A 20,854-nucleotide genomic window follows, 5' to 3' on the forward strand; every position below is an offset into this window, starting at 1 on the left:
ATCGCGTATGAGCTCAACACGGGTAGTCAGTAGGAAATGAGGTAGTTGCGGGTGCATAATAAATTAAAGGAACGGCTAGACGTTTAGAAACATCCATATGTAGAAATGACTCAGGTTAAATGACAAACAACTGCTTTACTAATACGACTAGGCCGAACAATTTTAATTACAGGCCATTTGTGCAGTAATTGCGTAAACACAGTTGCTCTTTCTATTGTACCTACTCAAACATTTTAATGAGACGGCAATTCGATATGACAGGAGAGAAAACAGGACTGAACCAGAAATTGAAACAAGGGTTCGCACAATTCGAAACAAGGGTTCGAATGTACAAAACGAGGAGCCAAGAGGATAATGAGGTCATTAAATTAATGTTATGTGAATAACATTGGTATATATCTGGTTCGACATATGTACTTTATACAATCTTGTATTTAAATGATTTTATACGTTGAATCTTTATTTTGCTGTATAATATCTATAAATGCGACCGTTCGTATACATATGCGTGCTAATCTGGAAAACTAGCATAAATGGGAGATCTATATTAAACAGTATTAATGTAATCATGATTTTGTCAATAAAATGCTCAATCGAAGGCAACATGAATCGTCTAGTCAAAGTCAAAAATATTTATTAAATATAGAAGTGTTTACACTTGCTTATTGATAGTCAAAAATCTACCACCGGTTCAGATATTAACACCTCGGATCTCAGAAGAACCGGCGAAAGAAAATCAGCGGGATTTTTTTGATTAAGAGCAGACTTTCAAATACATTGAAGCAAACAGACAACATACGAGTATTTAATCTCTGTCTCCACATAGTTCCCGCTATCTATACGTTTAGATATTTTAAACAACCATCGGAATTAAATGCGGTTTTCATCAATAAGGAGAGTGCTTTATTTGTATAATACATGCATATTATAGTAGACGTAAGCCGTGAATTTAATCTACTATTCTACATTTTACATCTGTTCTACATCTAAAATTGTATAACGTTGCACACGTGTAAAGCTGGAAAGGGTAGTACATAAATATAGAATGAAATCAGTTAGTTAAAAGGCATGTTGTCCGTATCAATTAGCAACGCTTACTTTTAATATGGTATCCATTAGTCAATTACTGTTTTTTCCGGCACTTATTTCCTTTGCTTTAACGATAAACAGTGACATATAAAACAGATTCCGATAAAATGCAATGACGTTTATGACTTTTTATTATTAGTTATATTATTGTAAGCGTTACTTTTATTCTTGACAGTAAAATTTGTCTCCTTAACTTGAAATATTATTGATCATAAATGCGAAAGTAACTTTGTCTGTTGCATCTTCACGTTTAAATCGCTTAACCGATTTAGATGATGTTTGGTACGGAGATAGTTTGAGTCCCGGGAACGGAAAAGGCCCTTTATTTAATTAACCCCTCAAAAAAAAAAAGAAAAACTGAAAAACATTTTTATTTTCAAAGTGAAAAATCTTTATTCAATATAGAAGTGTTTACACTTGCTTATTGATTGTCAAAAATCTACCACCGGTTCGGAATTTAGCACCTCGGACCTGAGAAGAACCGGCGAAAGAAACTCAGCGGGATATATATATATATTTTTTTAACCATTATTATGTACAATGATAATTCTATTTTAGTTATTTGAAGCAGCCTGGAGGCGATCATTTCATTCCCAAGGTGTGCAGTCAACTAAAAAGTCATTAGTGTTGTAATATCCTTTAGCACACAAACGCTCTTTAACGATTCTTTTGAATTTTATAATTGAATAATTTTGAACGTTTTCTGGGATCCTGTTGTAAAAACGTATACATTGCCCCAAAAAAGAGTTACTAACCCTGTGTAATCGGGTACTTGGAGTAACAAGTTTATTCTTGTTCCTAGTGTTAATAGAATGTACGTCACAATTTCTGGGAAAATCGTTTATGTTTTTGCGTACATACATAACATTATCAAAAACAAATTGAGAAGCGACAGTCATTATTTTAATTTCTTTAAATTTATCTCTTAACGAATCTTTTGGGCCCAGGTTATAAATTGCACGAATAGCCCTCTTCTTTTTTTATTTTATTTTTTATTAGTCTAACCCGGTGTTTGAACCCAGGTCATCGACCGCCAGGTAATTAGTAAAACTTCACTTATGTAACTAACTAAACCTTATATGGATCAAAATCAAATACAACTCAAGAACATTGAAGTCGATTACCGAAATATTTTTAAATTTTAGCTTAGTATTTCAAGAGGTAAGTAAGCTACGGACAAACAAATACATTAAACTTCTTTACTATAGACATTAAAGCAATACAGTATTTTATTTTCGTGAATATACTGCTGTACGCTAATAGCTATAATACACTTGTAGCTTTGCTTAATTGTAATCAACAAATACATAATTTGAAACATTCGAATCCCAAAAGACTGGGATATAATGAAAACTTTACTTGGTGATACGGTTTTATGCAAGGCCACCTGGGTAGGTACAATCCACTCATCACATACTCTACCGCCAAACAGCAGTGCTCAGTATTGTTGTGGTCCGGTTGAAAGGAGAGTGAATCAATGTATTTAACTTAACTTAACTATAGGCACAAGAGACATAACGATTCGATTCGAACGATTAAGAAACATCATGTTGGTAATGCATTCGCGATTTAAGAAATGGTTAATATTCCTTACAGCGCCATTGGTTATGGGCGGTGGTGAACACTTACCATCAAGTGGCCCCTTTGCTTGTTCGCTTACGTATATCGTAAAAAAGACTAACATCAAAATGACTAACATCAAAAGATAAGCTATTTAACTTCTGTCAAAGGAAATTTGCATCAAAAGGACTCTAAAGGGATCGCTTATGTGGATACTTTAAACGTGTTTAATTTATGTTATTAAAGGTTATTTTAGTTGAAATTGATGGTTAAGCATAGTTATAACACGAATAATTTCGCCTGAAGTTTTAAATTTTCATGTAATTTGTGCTCATGTAAATGTTTGAAATATGAAATTTAATGCCTTACGGCATTGTAGCGTTTATATTATATTCCCGGGATTAATATTTGTATTAATGTTCGTATTAATTGATAAAATCAAATAGGTTCGATGATCTTGAACCATATATATAGTATATTTAAAATTTCGATTGATATGTATAAACTTATTTATGAAAATTGATTTAGATTAAAACATTTTACAATTCGATAAATGTAGCTGTAGCAACAGGCACAAGGGACATAACATCTTAGTTCCCAAGGTTCTATAATTTACCCGATTTTATTTTCATAATCATTTGAAAATAGAACAGCAAAAAAAAAAATCTAAATGTTTTTTTTTTTATTAATTCATCCGACAAAAGTCGAATATAGTTCGGACCATGTTTTCCTTAGTCATTTCTTCTTTCGGTCGTCTATTGTTGACACAATTTACCACCTACGGTGTGGATATTAAAGGGCCGTGTCTTTTGATGCGATAAATTTGTATAGCTACATAAATATAATATGAAATATATTGAGGCTATATCGCAAATTAAAAATGATTTTAGGTGAAGTAGACTTTTGGTTTCTTTTCTTTTTAATTGTATGTACATATTGAGGTGGTCACTAACCAAATATTGCGGGTTGAAATCAATGCTATTACTATTGAGTTTTCATTTAAGTGATTGATTTTAATAAGTTATATGTAGTAAAAATATCTTGATAAAATTTGTACGTATGTTTTGCCACATACATATCCACATATATACAATATCTTGATATGTCTAATTTTAACAAAATTCTGCCACATATGTATCCATGAACACGCATTGGAGCAGCGTAGTGGAAATTGTTCCAAACCTTCTCCTCAAAGGGAGAGGAGGCCTTAGCCCAGCAGTGGGAAATTCACAGGCCGTCAATGTAATGTATGTCAATAAAGGGAAAATGAATAATTGATAATGAATGGTCATGACCGTTATGGTAGCGTTCTGTTAGCCATGCGTGGTCAACTGTTGACACGATTTGCTTTGTAAACTCAGTAAATTACTAGGTTTCGGTCTTTGATACGTATATAAAAATAATTCAAAGCAATATTTCTTATTTGAGGTTTGTTCTCGGTGAAGGTTAGGTTTGTTGTGCACAGGAATTTCAGGAAACAAGTAATTATTATATAGATAATTTTTGGTAAGTTCTCTTTCTATAAGTGTTTTGTGGTTTTAGCAAAGTGGAGTAGATCCACACTATTTTAGCCGATATAGTCGTAGCCGTTTAGGATTTTGCTATGCGCGTCTATCTATTATTCCAAATAGTATTAGGGAACCAAACCATTAACAAAAGCATTCCCAAAGAAAACAGGTGCAAGGCAAGGTTTGCCATAAAATTCAACCAATTAATCGAAGTGGTTGTGTTGTTTAATAAAATGTTTATCACTAAAATTTTCAAAAATTTCACGTCATGGTATTTTAAAATCTATATAAAACTCAATAATAAAACACAATTTATTGTTCTAATCAGACTGATAAATACTGAGATTATCGCATTCAAACAAACAAAGTCTACTAACAGTCAAATTGAAACAGCATATCAAAGCTACCAACGGCTTGTATATTTGTTATATTTTAAAAGTGCTGATGAGTAATAAACTTGAACTAACGCTTACCATTTTTTTTTTAAATTAAAAGTAATTTATTTCTTTTATTTAATATAAATAAAGGATAAAGGATCTGACGTTACTCTTTTTTTCGTACTTTACATTCGTTTCGGTATATTCAAAAGCGTTCGTAATGCTCGACCATTCATAAGTACTTATTAAAGTATATTTTAATAAATATCATATTTTGATTTTGATATTTTTACTTTCAAGTTCTGAAGCAATTAAATATACGGCACAGAGTATACATACATTTCTAAATAAAATTTAACTATTAAACAACGAATTAATTGTATTTATATTCAATCGCAAAACACAATTAAATACTAATCAGTTTTACGAAGATGTTATTTAGTCATTACCCGCGGCTAAAACTTAAACTTCAAAGTAATTTAACTAAGACGCGGGGAACAATTGTTTTCATCAATTTAGTGTTGATTTTCACGTTGAATTATTTATTAGGCATAAACACCTCTTGGTAAATTATATTTTACATTAAATAAAGCGTTTATGCGACAGTCTGTTTTACGTCACTATCGATTTAAAGAACGTTTTCATTGAATTAGTGGCTTGAGTTTTGTTTCGGTTTGAATAGTGAGTGAACTAGTATAACTACAGGTACAAGGGACATAACATCTTAGTTTCCAAGGTTGGTAGCACATTGAAGTTATGGAAGGAATGGTTATTATTTCTTACAGCGTCAATGTCTATGGGAAGTGGTGACCACTTATCATCAGGTGGACCACTCGCCCGCCTTCCCATATTAATTGTTTTTTTTTTAAATTCTCTAATTATTTATATAATTATGTATATAAGACACAAATACAACCCAAGGGACGATCACAAGATAAAATTAATATCCTTATCTAAACCTTTTAGAGCGTAAAATTGCGGGAAATTTATAATTATTTCAGTAATCCGAAAACAAGTAATCCTACCAAAAAACGTAAACGGATAAAACATTTCAATTATTCCTCAGTAAAACCTGAATATTTTGTAATAAAAAGTGTTTGTACATTAACAGTTCTTTTTTGAATATTTATTTCACAACACAAAATAAGGGCTTAATGTACAATTGCATTGCATTGCAAAGCCGGTTTTGATGCTGAACGCATTACTACCAGACACGCTTAGGAAAGGGAATGAAAGTTAGTTGAGTCAAAGGAAAATCGGTGAATTAAACAGACAATCATATTACTCGCTATAAGACATACACATATACATTAGATAATATTCTATTAACATTCCGAATTAAAATGTAACGCGTAGGAAAATTCCATGAATTAATAATTATATAAATTAAAATAATTATACGTTTAAAATTCGAAGCACATTTTGAACTATCGATATTAAACTAGCGCCTATTTTTATAAAGCAAAAACAATCTTTTCAGGAAGTTTCAAGCTCGTGCAAGATATGGCACCATTTCTGGCGAAATGAATTACGTGACGTTGAAAACGTTTAAAATGAAATTCACACTTTACATACTGCTAGTTATATTCGCATCATGCTCTTGCCAGATGAATGACTCTGATACTTATTTGAGTACATTTGTAGCTGACTTGTGGATAGACGGAATGGATGTCGTGAGAATTATTTCGAGAGATTGCACAAAAAAGGTATTAAAATTATTATGCAATATATACACATTTTATTATCTGTATTTAAACAAAACTGTTGTTTTTCTAGAAGTTTCTCAATTGTTTTTCTTATCAAGATCTCATTAATTTGAATTTAGAACTTTCTGTAATTGTGTTTTGTGAATTCAATTATGAAATATATCAATATTAATAAACAAAGACAGTTAGAAAAATAATGATGATTAATAATATATTCAATCGGGTCTAGTTAGACTAGCTTATTTTATTCTTCATTGAAGCGAATTATTTCATAATTTTGTATCTCACAGACTGAGCGAATAGCTTCATATGTACATTTACAACTCTACGAAGTTTACTAAATGAAAAAATGTTCGTTTTTTTGTTCTATAAAAAGTGCTAGTGGTCACAGCGTTAATACCGAGACAGATAAAATTTTTCTACATATTGCTTCTGGCTTTGTCTCATAAAGTTTTTATTAAAAAATATTCTATAGATATGATACAATAACAATATTCTTTGTAACTAACTTCACGCTATGATATCATACGACATAATAAAGGTGGCGTTTTAATTAATTATTCACTTAATTTAAGAATTAATGACTTGGAATAATATAAAATTTAAAAAAGAGAATCGGACTTCAAACTTTTTTCTTCAAATTTAAATGAGACTAAACAGGAATACATTCGAAATAAAAAAAGAAAAAACAAATTTTAAATTTATTATCCGATAAAAACATAGTTCTAGAAAAACAAACATAATAAAACACCCGAATTGTTATGAAGAAAACTTCTTTTATACAAGTCGTTTAAAAATTATATTATGCAAGCCTCTTATTTCAAGACAATATATTATCTTTAAATAGGAGACGTATAAAATACTATCTTTAACATTATTTTAATTCGTATATAGATCATTTTTATCATAATATTTATTATATTTTTAAGGGGGTTTTCTATAGTATATCTCATAGTCGATAAAATATGTTGACCTTATTATGTAAGAGTTTGCTATAAACTTTTTATTGCTCGTTTTATTACATGAAAAAACAACTTACCTCGCGGTGAAAAGAGGTTGACACAGTCATTTAATAATGTGAAAATAAGTTTTGTGCAAATAAAATGTAAATGCTGGGAAACCTTCTTTATTTTTATACAATAAAGCAGTTTGAAGAGACAGAGGGTAATAATAATAATACAAGGGAAGTTGTCCTTCCAGAATATGATATATAAAATTTTTAGTAAAGGTCACAAATTTATTTTAAGCCAGTTCCGCGTAATTCATTTAATACACACACCTTTGGCGCAAGCGATGTTAACATATTTAAAAAAAAAACATTATAGGCATTTTTTTAACGTGTATGTATATTTTTATATCAGTTTTTTTTTTTAGTAATATAATCAACATTAATGCGTACTTTATTTTATTTTATATTTTCAGTACAAAGGTGTGAAAGAAATTATTAATAATAAGGAATATTATCCGAAGTTTGTAAGGTGTGTTAAGAGAAAGACGTTAGACGCTCTAGACCGCAGCTTGAGCCTCGACGTTGTTCCCATCGTAGATGGAGTGAATTTAGTGCGTTTTGAGCTTATCGATCATTCAGGAAACATCTTACGAGAGAATGAGACAAGGTATGTATTGGATGACTTTAATTTTTAAACAACCTTATTATTAATTAAATATTAATATTTATTTAAATAGTGTTTCATCTCTTTCGGACTCGTCGTTTGTAATTTGAAGGTATATGTTTTCGATAATTCAAGGTTTTTGTGAGTGTTATATCTGCGTTTATAGTTTTTGAATTCGTCTTGGTATCCATTACTATTATTTGATGTAAAAAAATTATCATCCATTTTGTTGAATAATTTATTTATATAAGAACATGACAATTTTTAGATTTTCAATTTATATTTGCAGGTATATGATTTAAATAATATACAATCATTTAATTAAAACGAAAACTAAAATAATGTGTTATGTATACCGACTTCAAAAGAGAAGAAGTTTGTCAATTCGAATCTATTTTTTTCATGTTTGTGACTCATTCATGAAGAAAGTATACTTTGATTTTCATATTGATACGTGCTTCAATATACAGACAGAATTATTTACAAACAACAATATGACACCGAAAATGTGTTATTGAATTTTTAATTGATATCAATTGTTCACAATTCTTTTACAAATAATTTAAAATTTCATTATTAGTATTACGTAGCTATTGGTAACATTTCTTAGGTTAGATAAATATTTATTATTATTTTAAAATATATGTTCTTTCGACGTAGGAAAATATGTTATTTTTGTTTTATATTGTTATAATTGTATTGAACGATCTGGTTCACAACGTTATATCAATATGTTTTATTTTACTCGGATAATACAATTAATATTCATTGAAAGAGTCTACGAAAAACAAGTTGAATTTTTAGAAAAATATCAGTTCTATAAATATTCATTTATTTCACTTGTTGGTAGGGCTTTGTGCAAGCCCGTCTGGTTAGGTACCACCCACTCATCAGATATTCTACCACCAAACAGCAGTACTCAGTATTGTTGTGTTCCGGTATGAAGGGTGAGTGAGCCAGTGTAAGTACAGGCACAAGGGACGTATCATTTTGGTCCCCAAGGTTGGTGGTGCATTGGTGAAGTAAGGAATGGTTAATATTTCTTACAGCGCCATTGTCTATGGGCGATGGTGATCACTTACCATCAGGTGGCCCATTTGCTCGTCCGCCTACTGATATCTTAAAAAAAAAAAAAAGTAATTTGTGTGAAAATATGTGATGTCGCCGATATCAAAGGCTAATTACACAGGGGCTATTATAGTTCACAAGTATGTGCGCAAACACATATTTTATTGCCATGACTCTCTCGCACTCTAAACCCAAAGGGATGGCAATCGAAGACTACGAGAAGATCATACTTTCAGAGTGACTGAAACATTTCTGTGGACAGTTTTTATACACACAATGAGAACTTATATTCCGGGATGCTTTGAACAACTTCTCGACGGAATAATTCATTTAATTTTTAGCCAGGGAAGGCCTCTGTCTTTACTTGACATTATCAGCCTCATGTACTTGCCACGTGATCGACTAGGCAATTGTATCAAATAAAAACCATTAAATTGTGTTTTTTTTTTTTTTAATTCAAAGTAGAGTTTCTGATATAAGTTTATTGAGATAAACGTTTGATTTTAAATATTAACATTCAATTCTTCACTCTCAAATTGATTTGATTTTGCGAAATAGTAAAATATATAATACATAAAAACATATATATACTAAGCGGGTAAAAACGTACGATGAGGAAAATATGAGGTGTGGGTCGAACAATAGGGTGCAAATCTATTCAATATGTGTTGAAAGACATTTCGTATGTTATAAGAATGAGATTATTATCATTCATAGAATTTATAACATAATATTATTATAATGCTTATATTTCGAGGAACGTGAGGCGATAATGAAGTTCAACGGCGATGACGCAAATCTAATGCTGCTTTTATAAACGACTTAAAAAAAAGTAGAAGTCAATATCGAAGTATTTCATAGATATAATTATTGAAATCTTGTAATAACTAAAGGTACTGATATAATGTATCCAGGTATTATGGTAATAAATTCAAAAACAGTGATTGAGATTGACAATGTTGTGTGTATACCAAATTCTATCCAACTGTTAAAAATTCTCATTTTTACTGTAAAATGAGCCGAGATGGCCCAGTGGGTAGAACGCGTGCATCTTAACAGATGATTTCGGGTTAAACCTAGGCAGGCACCACTGAATTTTCATGTGCTTAATTTGTGTTTATAATTCATCTTGGAGCATATATTGGAGCAGCGTGGTGAAATATGCTCCAAAACCTTCTCCTCAAAGGGAGAGGAGGCCTTAGCCCAGCAGTGGGAAATTTACAGGCTGCTAATGTAAAAAACTGTAAAATATCAATTGTCAAAATTAAGACGTATGCCGTGACGGCAAACGTCTCCTAAGTTACTCCTTTGTGGTTATATAGTTTACGCGTACCTATTTCGTTGCTGTATATTATTATATTTTTATTTATTGTTACTTATTCGTTTAATGTATTCGTTTAATTGTGAATTATTTGTGAATAATCATAATTTCTGAAGTTTCATATCTACCGGGCACCCGTGACGATCTCTCGGTAATTGTTCTATAAGTAATACATTACAGAAATATATTAAACATGTTTCGTTTCCTCTAAAAGAGTAGATTCTGGGTTCACAATTGTTCGATTTTTTTGTCACAAATATAATAATTACTTGACGTTATATTAATTAAGGTTGATAATTAAAGATACACATAATTGTTATATCATATAACAATGTGTTCCATTAATACAGTATTAGCTTTTTCAATAGCTGAGATGCGATAAAACACGTGAATCTTCAATGGTGAAATTCTGCCACGTGCACACATATATATCTTTCAACTCACACTAGGGCAGCGTCGTTTAATTAACTAGAACATTTTTTAAAAAGAAGGCCTTCGATATACTTTGGAATATTTATAGTTTCATGTTTTTAAATAGCATGCATTTTTTACGTCGCCAATGTTTATAGGACGTCTATCATTGACCATTTACTATCAAGCTCGACCGCTAACATAAGACATAAAATAAAATAATGTAAAAGAGTTAACAAAATTATTATTTCGAATAATCCCCCAAAGATTTATTATACGCTATATCTTTTATTAAATAAAGTGATAAATCACAATTTCGCGAAAAAAGTCGAGATGTTTGCTGCCCGTAAGAGCCAAGGTTAATGCACGCGAAATAATTTGTCAACGTCATGTAAAGTGGGTTTCAAATACAATTGTGTAAGCGCTCCGGTTTCGTCAATGTGGCAAAACAATACAGTAGGTAGAATAAATATTTATAGCTTAATAAATTTTATAACGCTCGCCTGCAGTTTGATTGACGTAAACATTTAACACATAAAAACACGAGTTGTTGTGATGTCCATTGCAATGTGATGTGTTCAATGGATTTGAATATACACATTTTAAACCTATGGGTATCTTGGACTACTATTGGAAACTATTGGAGTTTATATGTTCAACATTTTATTAGTAACAGAAAATATTCAAAGATTTTATTTAAAATTTAATTATATATTTCCTTTGAAGATTTTTCTTCAAAGACAACAATACTACAAACGATACTATACCTATATAATGCAATTACATACTATAGTCAGATACATAAATACAAATTTATTGGCAATAGAGTTATATATATTGTCAAAATATGTGATCTTGCGGTTGAAATAGACTTATATAAAAATATTTTTGTATTAAACATGCAGGGATGTTTCCAAAAACGTTTGGACTCTATAAACGTAATAATGTCAATTCCGTTTGGCTCCATTACATTTTTGTTTGCGTATCTATTTTTTCTTCTAATTGTTGTATTGAATGTCAAACACACAACAATATATTCAGATGGCGTAAAAAAACCCTAACCAATAAGAACCAGTTAAACATAATACAGAGTATCTTATCGACAAAAATTGAAATGCATCATTCTACATTTGCTATGGTTTATTTAACAAAGCACGGTATTAAGTACGTTATTAAACCAACTACGCGTAGACGCCGATACCATACGGATTACGCGTGCAAATTGCATACGATCAGCAAATGCAAAGACGGAGCAGTGTTCACAGAAATTAATTATTAAGTTAATTAAATAGTAATAATTAATCTTATGTTCGTATGCAATGGTCGTAATGCACTCCAGTACACGGTCATCTCTAAGCTTTATTACTATATACATAGAACTCAAACTTGCAATAGCATCTTGTGAAAATGCATACGTTAAATCCGAAGCAGTATACCGATCCAATAGAAAACGCTACGTCTGTACGGTCTCGTATAGTACGTATGTCATTCAATTTGTTCTAGCGTTATGAACCGATAAAAACATAAGTGTATTGGAAGCGTGAATTGAAATATGAAACTAATACGTATGAACGATCCAATTTATATTGAACATGGACTATAAACAAGATTTTATTGGACGTATTAATATGAACTGACATTATAATTTTATTATAAACTTTTCTAAGTTAATTTGTTTTATTGCGTATTCGTAATAAAATAATATATTCAAATTATTACACATTCTATTCTTAAAAAATAAAACATATATTTAGCCTCAGTCTGTACCTGCCTTTGCCAAGTTTTTCTAAAATATTCAAAGAATTTTGATGCGGTTTACAATATAAGATAGAGCGATAAATGAGAAAGGTTTCATATATATATTTAATATTTTGTACAAAATGGGTGAACTAAAACGACATTTTACCTACAACATTGTTTTCGTAAACTTACATGGCTAACGCTGGTTAAACCTTAGGAGATACATTAGAACAATGTACAATTCTATTCTAGGTCTTAAGCAAACCAACAGAAAAGTTTACATAACATGTATCTGCATCCTAAGGTATACTCATAACAATCATATTTATCTATTACAGATTAGAAAAAAAACTATTGGTGTTTGCAAAGCCAGACCGGTAACTATTGACCAGATTCAGTGTTAACAAAAAAATAAATCAATTAAATTAAATAATATTAAGATATAAAACTAAAGCAACTTCCACTTCGCTCTAATGATATACCGTTGAATTATTTAGATCCTATTTTTAGTTCGTGGACTGAAAGAGAGTTGGAAGAAGACGAATGGAAAAATCTTGCCCTAAGACGATTAGCGAGAGTATTTCGCACTCATGTTATAAAGTTCGACTTTGAAGATGACAACATTAATGATAAAGGTAAGTAAGATAATTATCTGATTTCGTGTAATGATTTGTATATCATAATAATTGTTGGTAGAATTTATAGCGGTAACTTTACAAGGTAAATTACTTGAATCCGACGATTTAAAAGTATACTTAATTTTTCAATATAAATTTTTCGCTGTCTTTGCTTTTAGTCGTCTCATTCACACTAGGACATCTTATAAGCGCGAACTTCACTCACTCTAATGCGCACCGTACAATATTATATAGATGATAAAAAGCTTGATTAGCATACGTTGAATTTTGCAGGATATTAATTTTATTGTAATTTACCTACATACCCATGTAATTTGACTTTTAAAAATGAGTAACTCCTGAGTTTTATGCCGGTTTTATTTTGGTATAATCTACATTCCGACCCGTATCGTACGTATCTACATTAATTTTGTAAAATAACAATTTAATAGTGCTTGTTCGAACCTGCTATATACTTTTTATACTAGTATAAAATATGAAATATTATTAAATTAAAAAGTTCAAAAAAAGGTATTCAATAAACGTGCAAACGATTGACAGATATGGTGTGTTATGGACATTGAAATGAATGAATAAAAATAATCATATCATAACCATAACATGAATTAACCCAGATATTATACACGCGAGTGTGTAGGCGTGGGCGTGGGCTATACCTATTATATCCAGTGTTATGCAATATGTAAATCTTTACGTTAATTACCTGTCTATACATTACAATTTGATGTTCGCAGTTTGAACGTGCTAACTGTATACATTATACACATTGTAGAAAGGAATACTGGTCACAGCGTGTGAATATCCGACTAGACAAAGGTGTCCAAAACGCTGTTTGAGTATATATGTATATATAATTTTACATATGTTATATAGGTCGACGGACTGGCAAATGGACCACCTGGTGGTAAGTGGCCACCACTGCCCATAGTGTATGAAATATTAATCAAACTTCATATTACCAATGCTTTAAGAAAGCTTGGAAAATAAGATGTTATATCCCTTTATTCACTCCTCAAACCGGAACAACATGATACTAAGTATTGGTGCTTGGCGTTAGAATTTATTATGATTGTGTGGTACCTACCTAAACGGACTTGCACAAAGCCCTACCACCAATGATGTTGATAGATATATGTGATAGAATTTTATCTGATACTGAGTTTTATAATTATAATGATAAAAATTATGAACACAAATTAGGCTTGTGAAAACTGAAGGGTGCTTGTCCGGTTTTAAGCCCCAATTTTTTAAAGTACAGCCACTTGGCAGACTCTGTCCTAAGCTTATAACAATATAATCAGTGTTAATATTTTTTAACAAAAGTCTATTGTATATGAAATTTAATATAAGTAATACACATAATATCTATGACATATATTATCCTCCTGACCGATTTCGGGCATAGCGGCGGAGAGAGTAGCCAACTGCGCGGAGCACAGGACATTCGTACGCACACATAGATGCATCTAATTCCGATTAGACGGTAAATCCGACACGATCGGAAAGAGTTCAGATACAGAACCAAAAGCATTATTTCGAGGTACATCAAAAATTGCCAATTTCCAGACCCCGATCTGCTACTGAAAATAACGACGAAAAACCCAACATTTTTTAATGGTCCCCTCGCCAATTTTACTCCAATACTTTACGTTTAATAGGCCACAGGCCTGATAACTTATGAAAATTATGTAAGAATATCTTTACTTACATAGATTTATAAAAAAGAAATATAAACTTCGTAAGAAACTTATCTTATTTACAAGTTCGAAGCATTTACATACTTATTATGAGTTATTATTTCGTATTTCATTTTAATAAATTCATCTCATGTATCTTTGTTATATAATAACTCTCTAATTATATTCCTTCAACTCTAATAGCCGAGGAACATTCAGTAAATTTGATATATAATTGTAGTAACGTTATTAAATGTAACCGGAGTGTTTCTGTACATAATGAGAAATCAGACATTGCGGTGATGGGAAGTAATCGAATTAAATATGTATCATGAATAAATCTTATAGGTATATGGAAATGGATGAACATTATTTTGAGATTATTAGGGCTTGTTTGTAGTTCGCCCAAAATAGACAAAATCATTTTAGGAAGCTTACAATAATTCGCATAAAGAAAAAAATTGGAACAGATCTTATTACATATAAGACTAAATTATAAATCATGCAGAGTCCAGTAAACAATGGGAAGTTTGGCGTGAGCAGAGAGAGCCCTAATTGCACAGAATAATGTTCACATTATTGGGATACCACAAATTGGGAAAAACAATTTTTTTAATAATATCCATTCATTTAACGATGATCCGTAATGGCGTTATGAGCAGTACATAGGGATCCCAAATAAAAATCATCGGTACCTGGTACCGGGTGGCACCACATGTCTTTGGTTAGTATCATTAGATCCTAATCTTCTAAATACAAGAGGAAGTCTCCGACCAGTGATTGATTGTCTCCGTAACTGATTGATAGTTTACTTTAAACCCCCTTTAGGGTAACTTATGTCCTAGAAGCGGGTACGATAGTAGGCGTGGATAGCATAATATTTATGAATAATCTTCCTGACCGATATCGGCCATTTTGGCCATTCTCAAGATAGACTAGTCATTTGAACAGAACATAATAATAATTAATATATAATAAGTTTGAATGAAAATGTAAGTAGCTTTTTTATGGCAGGTATATTGGGTCATATGGCAATTTTTCACCAAGGCCCATAGACATTAGTGCTGCAAGAAGTATTAACTATTCCTGACATCGCCAATGCGTCACCAGCCTTGGGAACTAAGATGTTATGTACGGTGTGCCTGTAGTACTGGCTCACTCACCCTTCAAACCGGAAGATAACAATACTAAATATTGCTGTTAGAGATTAATCAGCGTTAGTCATGAGTTTATAATATAGAGTAAATGTTTGCAGTTGAATACAGAGGTCGACGTCGTCATCACATGATGATCATGATGATGTTTGGAATCGTATCCATTGGAATGGTCCTTATACCTATGGGCTTTCAATTTCTTGCCGTGTTGGGAGGGAAGGCACTCCTCTTGGCCAAGATGGCTCTCATACTTGCATCGATACAAGGACTTAAAAAGGTAACTATAGACAATTTTAAATTATAAAAATGACACCTGAAAATTTCATACATATTTTAATAAAAAATATTTACATTTAGCTCTTAATTTTATAAAAAATACTATTAATAACAGCTAATATATAAATTATGACGAAATATATTTGTTTTAAAAGTATTTTCATAATCAATTTAAAATAAGACAGATTTGTAATTAAACATTTAGTAACTTAACGTAACAGGAAATTATTAATTATCTGTTACCATAAATTATCTGTCCACGCATGTATTGGGTTTTCATTTAGGTACACATATTTTAACATTATTAAACATCAATCGCACGTCGTAATAATTTAATTGAATTTATGCGTTAATTCAACAGTCACTGAGGTTAACTTAATTTTAACAAATTTAACGAAATTCCAAACTAAATTGTCCCACATTAACACGCTTAACATTCTTGTTCTATTTTAGGTAGACACTTATGATGGGTATCATGAAAGAGGGAAGGTATGACAATCTATAAATATAACCACACTTAGCTTAACCCTTATCTGTCCAAGGGTACGTTATGATCCCACTGAAAAAATTAGAACTGTCTGCAAATTATTATAATAGACAATAAAATGTGTTAAATTATTACAATAAATTCAACAAAAGTTCTGGGCGTATACGGGTTAATAACAATATAAAGACAACCAAAGAAAACTAATCACTAAACAGCAGCACGTTACTAATCAAAAACGATGATAAAAGGTTAACAGATGTTCTGTTCCAGATTGCTGCAAGTCCGCTAAGCTACGGCTTCTACCATTCCTACCCTCCTTTTGATCATCATTACGATAAAAGAAGCCGTGACGAACACACGCCATCAACAGCATATCTTGAGTCACAATTTGTAAAGAAAAAACTCAATCAAGCTGATGATACAGCTGATTTAACAATACCAGAATCAGATAAAACATTTACAAATATTGGGAAAGAAATGACAAAAAATGAAGCAATTATTAAAGAAGATTTAAGACAGTATCCAATTTACACAGGGCTCACGTCACCCGATAAATTAACTTCTATAGATTCACAACCAACATTAGTTGATCTTACAACTAGACCGGGAGAAGTTCAAGTGGACTACTCGTTAGATTTGCCCTTCAATGGATTTCGTTTTCAAAGTCCCACTCCTGTCGTTTCAGCTTGACGTATTTGCAAGACTCTTCAGAGATCTATTCGATGTAATAACTAGAATGTTTTCATATTTTGCACAAGTTCTGTATCCAAACAGACATGTTTTATATAATAGTTATTGACAATGTTTAATAAATATATTTGTTGTATATGTAATACGTGTATTCGAATGTAAACTAAAGTTGTTTTCTTTTAATATTCTTTTTATTTCGATCTAACTCTCATTTGCTTAAAATATCCGTCGTATTAAAAATATAAGAGTTACATTTTCTTTGTGACCGTTTATCTATACTAATATTAAAAATGCGAAAGTAACTCTGTCTGTTATCTCTTCGCGCTTCAATCGCTGAGCCGATTTAGATTAATTTGGTATAGAGTTAGTTTGTGCCTCAGGGAAGGATACGAGTTTTCTTTATTCCACCGAAGACGTAAAATTCAGTTTTACCTTTTGTGTATTATAAAGTTTCAGCTAGTAAGTAAATGAATAAAGGATAAGTAGTATGTGATTTCAAGTATGATTAATAAATTTAAAAGACAGAATTAATTATATTATATCGTAAATTAATACTAATATTGCAGTATATCAAGTAAGATTCACTTCCAAGGAATTTAATACAGGAAAATAAAGAATGAAGTAGCTCTACCCCGTGACGTCATATTTTATGATCACATTAACATCTAATGGCACTTTATTTTGAAAGCAATTAATGGTATTGCTCAAGCTTTTATGTGTTTTCACTTTATTAGTCGACCCCATCTCTATTCAAGTTTAGATTTTTAAATAAAATATTTATATACAACCTTCAATTTTATCATACGCTTAATATAAAAACCGTATTAGTATTTGTTTCGTTTCTCCTTTATTCATAAATTGTTTTAGGTTACTTTGTCCTATTTTAATTAATTCAACGGACTGTAGCGCAATTGTGGAGTATTTTTTATTGACATAGAATTAGGCATAAAATGTTAATTTCCTTTCATTCAAAATATGTATATTGTATATACCTACGTATATATAAATCTGCGGTACTTACCCCATCTTTGGTTAAAATTAGCGTGTTCTATCAATTCAGCCATCTTGGCGCGTTCCCCGTTCTTTGTCGAGCCGCAGCAACAGACCATTTATATACCCGTGACACCTGTATTTTTTATTTATACTTAATTTACTAAGTAAAATATTAGATTTATACAATATATACATATTATGATGGAATATGTGATATGTACATTTTTTTTTATTTAATCAAAATTATTATTGTTAATCTTTTCTTCATTTGAGTACATCGCTTAAATGAAAGCTTATTTATTAATAGGAAGGTTATAATATCAGTCAGATATCTCGTTCAGGATGCTTTACTCAGCAGATCGAAAGACACCCCAGCTTAAGTCAACTCTTCAAATACCACAGCGTTTCTGTTCTATAGACCCATTTTTGTGTTGTATCTTATCGAGTTGCTGTGAGCCGAAACCACTTCGAATGATGAAAGCGATTACATCGGTAACATCGATTGAAGCTGTATTCAGTCTATACCTTATTCAAAGATTGCCTGCGATAAATCGTTACTAAACAGCGATTAAGAAATAGTATTTAAACTTGTATTATTTCAACTTAAATGTTGTGAAAGCGTTGTTAAAGTAATCATATAAAATATGGTGGCTTATTTCGTAGCTCCATGTTTGAGATGGCCTAGAACATAGAATACGTAGATCTGTAAGGATACTGGCTTGAAAAAATTAACTATAAATGAAAAATAAAATCAAAATATTATTATTGTGCGCGACTGTGGCAGTTATGTGGGTTACATGTGTTGCTTATGTCAGCGTGCGTCTCTGATTTAACAACTATCTGTTATAGTCTTTAAATGAAATTCTTCATAAGCAAGGCGGACGTAGTTTTTTTACATTCGCAATAAGAAAACTTGTACGTAGTACCCCTGGTTTCCTCCCTCGGAATCAATCTATACTAATTAATATTATTATGGGATGTTACTAGATAACCTGAATGTTACTATTCTTTATTAGTGCCATCTTTTCTTATACTTTCATATAAATCTAACAAAATATATATCTCGTTTATTGATCTAACAGTCCATTTGATATAGTTTTTTGACTCACGGGAGCAGGGAAGTTGGTGCATGTTCAACTCCGTGAAGCTCTCTATATAACAATCACAGGATTGGAATTATACTAGTGTAAGCGCAGTTCTGACAGTCACCGACAGCATTCGCCTGTAATGTAACAATGAAGATTCAATTTTGATCATTCGTTTGCAGTCGAGTCAGTTGCTTTTACACTGTAAGCTTTTTTTTTTCATGTTATATTATAAATTATATCATTACAGATTACTCACTTTAACGAACAGATCTTCTCACTTACTTTTGTAATTTGAATCTGAACTGTTACAATACAGGTGAAGGTTCTTATGACTCGAAGTTAAAAAGAGAGAAAAAGAAGTGGAATATACTTTATTCAATTTCTTTCTGACTTATTATTTAATCGATTAAGGTGATTTCGAGTTATAGTCTAATAACTTATTAAAACTTTTGTCAATCGATAATTATTTTCACTTGGTGGCAGGGCTTTGTACAAGCCCGTCTGGGTAGGTACCACCAGTTATTCTACCGCCAAACAGCAATACTTAGTATTGTTGTGTTACGGTTTGAAGAGCGAGTGAGCCAGTGTAACTCAAGGCACAAGGGACATAACATCTTAGCTCCCAAAGTTGGTAGCGCTTTGATGTAATGCAAGGAATGGTTTTTATTTCCTACTGTGTCAATGTCTACGGGCTTTGGTGACCACTTACCATCAGGTGGCCTATATGCCCGTCTGCCTATCTTTATATAAAAAAAAAACTTATAATTGTTCAATATAAATAATCTATCAATTGTCATATATTTTTATGACATTTATAAAAGGCGAAAAGTGCGTTCCAATTTTCAAATACAATTAAATTAATTTGTAATCGTATATAAGTATGGAAAAAGATTGTAAGTTACAAATTATCCGACAATTAATGTAGGCGAGTTGTACATTTGTCAAGCTATTTGCTTACGTTTAATGAAAAACACTTAGAAATTAACATATCTACTACAACAATAAAAAATATATAGCAATAACAAAAAGTTCGGTTACAAGTCCGGGCAATCATAACTGGGTTTTCATGTGTTTATAATACGTTTCTCGCTTGGCATAGGAGTATTGTGTAATGAAACCAGGAAGAGCTTGATGATCCAAGCCTGCTTAAGAGGACGGGAAGCCTTTGTACAGTCGTTGACCATTTTTATTGCAATTTTATTGTTATTCGAAAGTTACTTTTTAACGACATTCTCTTTAAAAACATATTTTTATTTCAAATTGTAATTGCATGATATGCTCTTTTTTAATGTTGCTCTATTATTATTAAAGGCCCATCAAATTTATGATACTAAACGAGAATAGCTCTATTTCACTTCACACTTTGCTTTCAAGAATTTGTGGTCGTGAAGCTTATATAGTTCCAAAACAGTTTAACTATAGAAATACATTGATGTTGGATCAAAAGTCTAAGACGAAA

The 20,854-nt window shown here is 31.2% G+C and overlaps 1 protein-coding gene across 2 annotated transcripts; it reads left to right on the plus strand.

Annotated features, from left to right (window-relative positions):
* The first annotated feature begins 6,000 nt into the window (after positions 1-6,000).
* Positions 6,001-17,443, plus strand: LOC113401294 (uncharacterized). Of its 2 annotated transcripts, XM_064215400.1 has the most exons (6): positions 6,001-6,240; positions 7,663-7,856; positions 12,904-13,028; positions 15,963-16,138; positions 16,591-16,626; positions 16,895-17,443. In XM_064215400.1, exons 1-6 carry the CDS (start codon positions 6,058-6,060, stop codon positions 17,312-17,314), a joined length of 1,134 nt encoding a protein of 377 aa, XP_064071470.1. In that variant the 5' UTR covers positions 6,001-6,057; the 3' UTR covers positions 17,315-17,443. The 2 variants fall into 2 exon arrangements, with proteins under 2 accessions (XP_064071470.1, XP_026496934.2); XM_026641149.2 differs by lacking the exon at positions 16,591-16,626.
* Positions 17,444-20,854: the final 3,411 nt, after the last annotated feature.

This window comes from Vanessa tameamea, chromosome 7 (assembly GCF_037043105.1).
Source record: "Vanessa tameamea isolate UH-Manoa-2023 chromosome 7, ilVanTame1 primary haplotype, whole genome shotgun sequence".
Lineage (NCBI taxonomy): Eukaryota > Metazoa > Arthropoda > Insecta > Lepidoptera > Nymphalidae > Vanessa > Vanessa tameamea.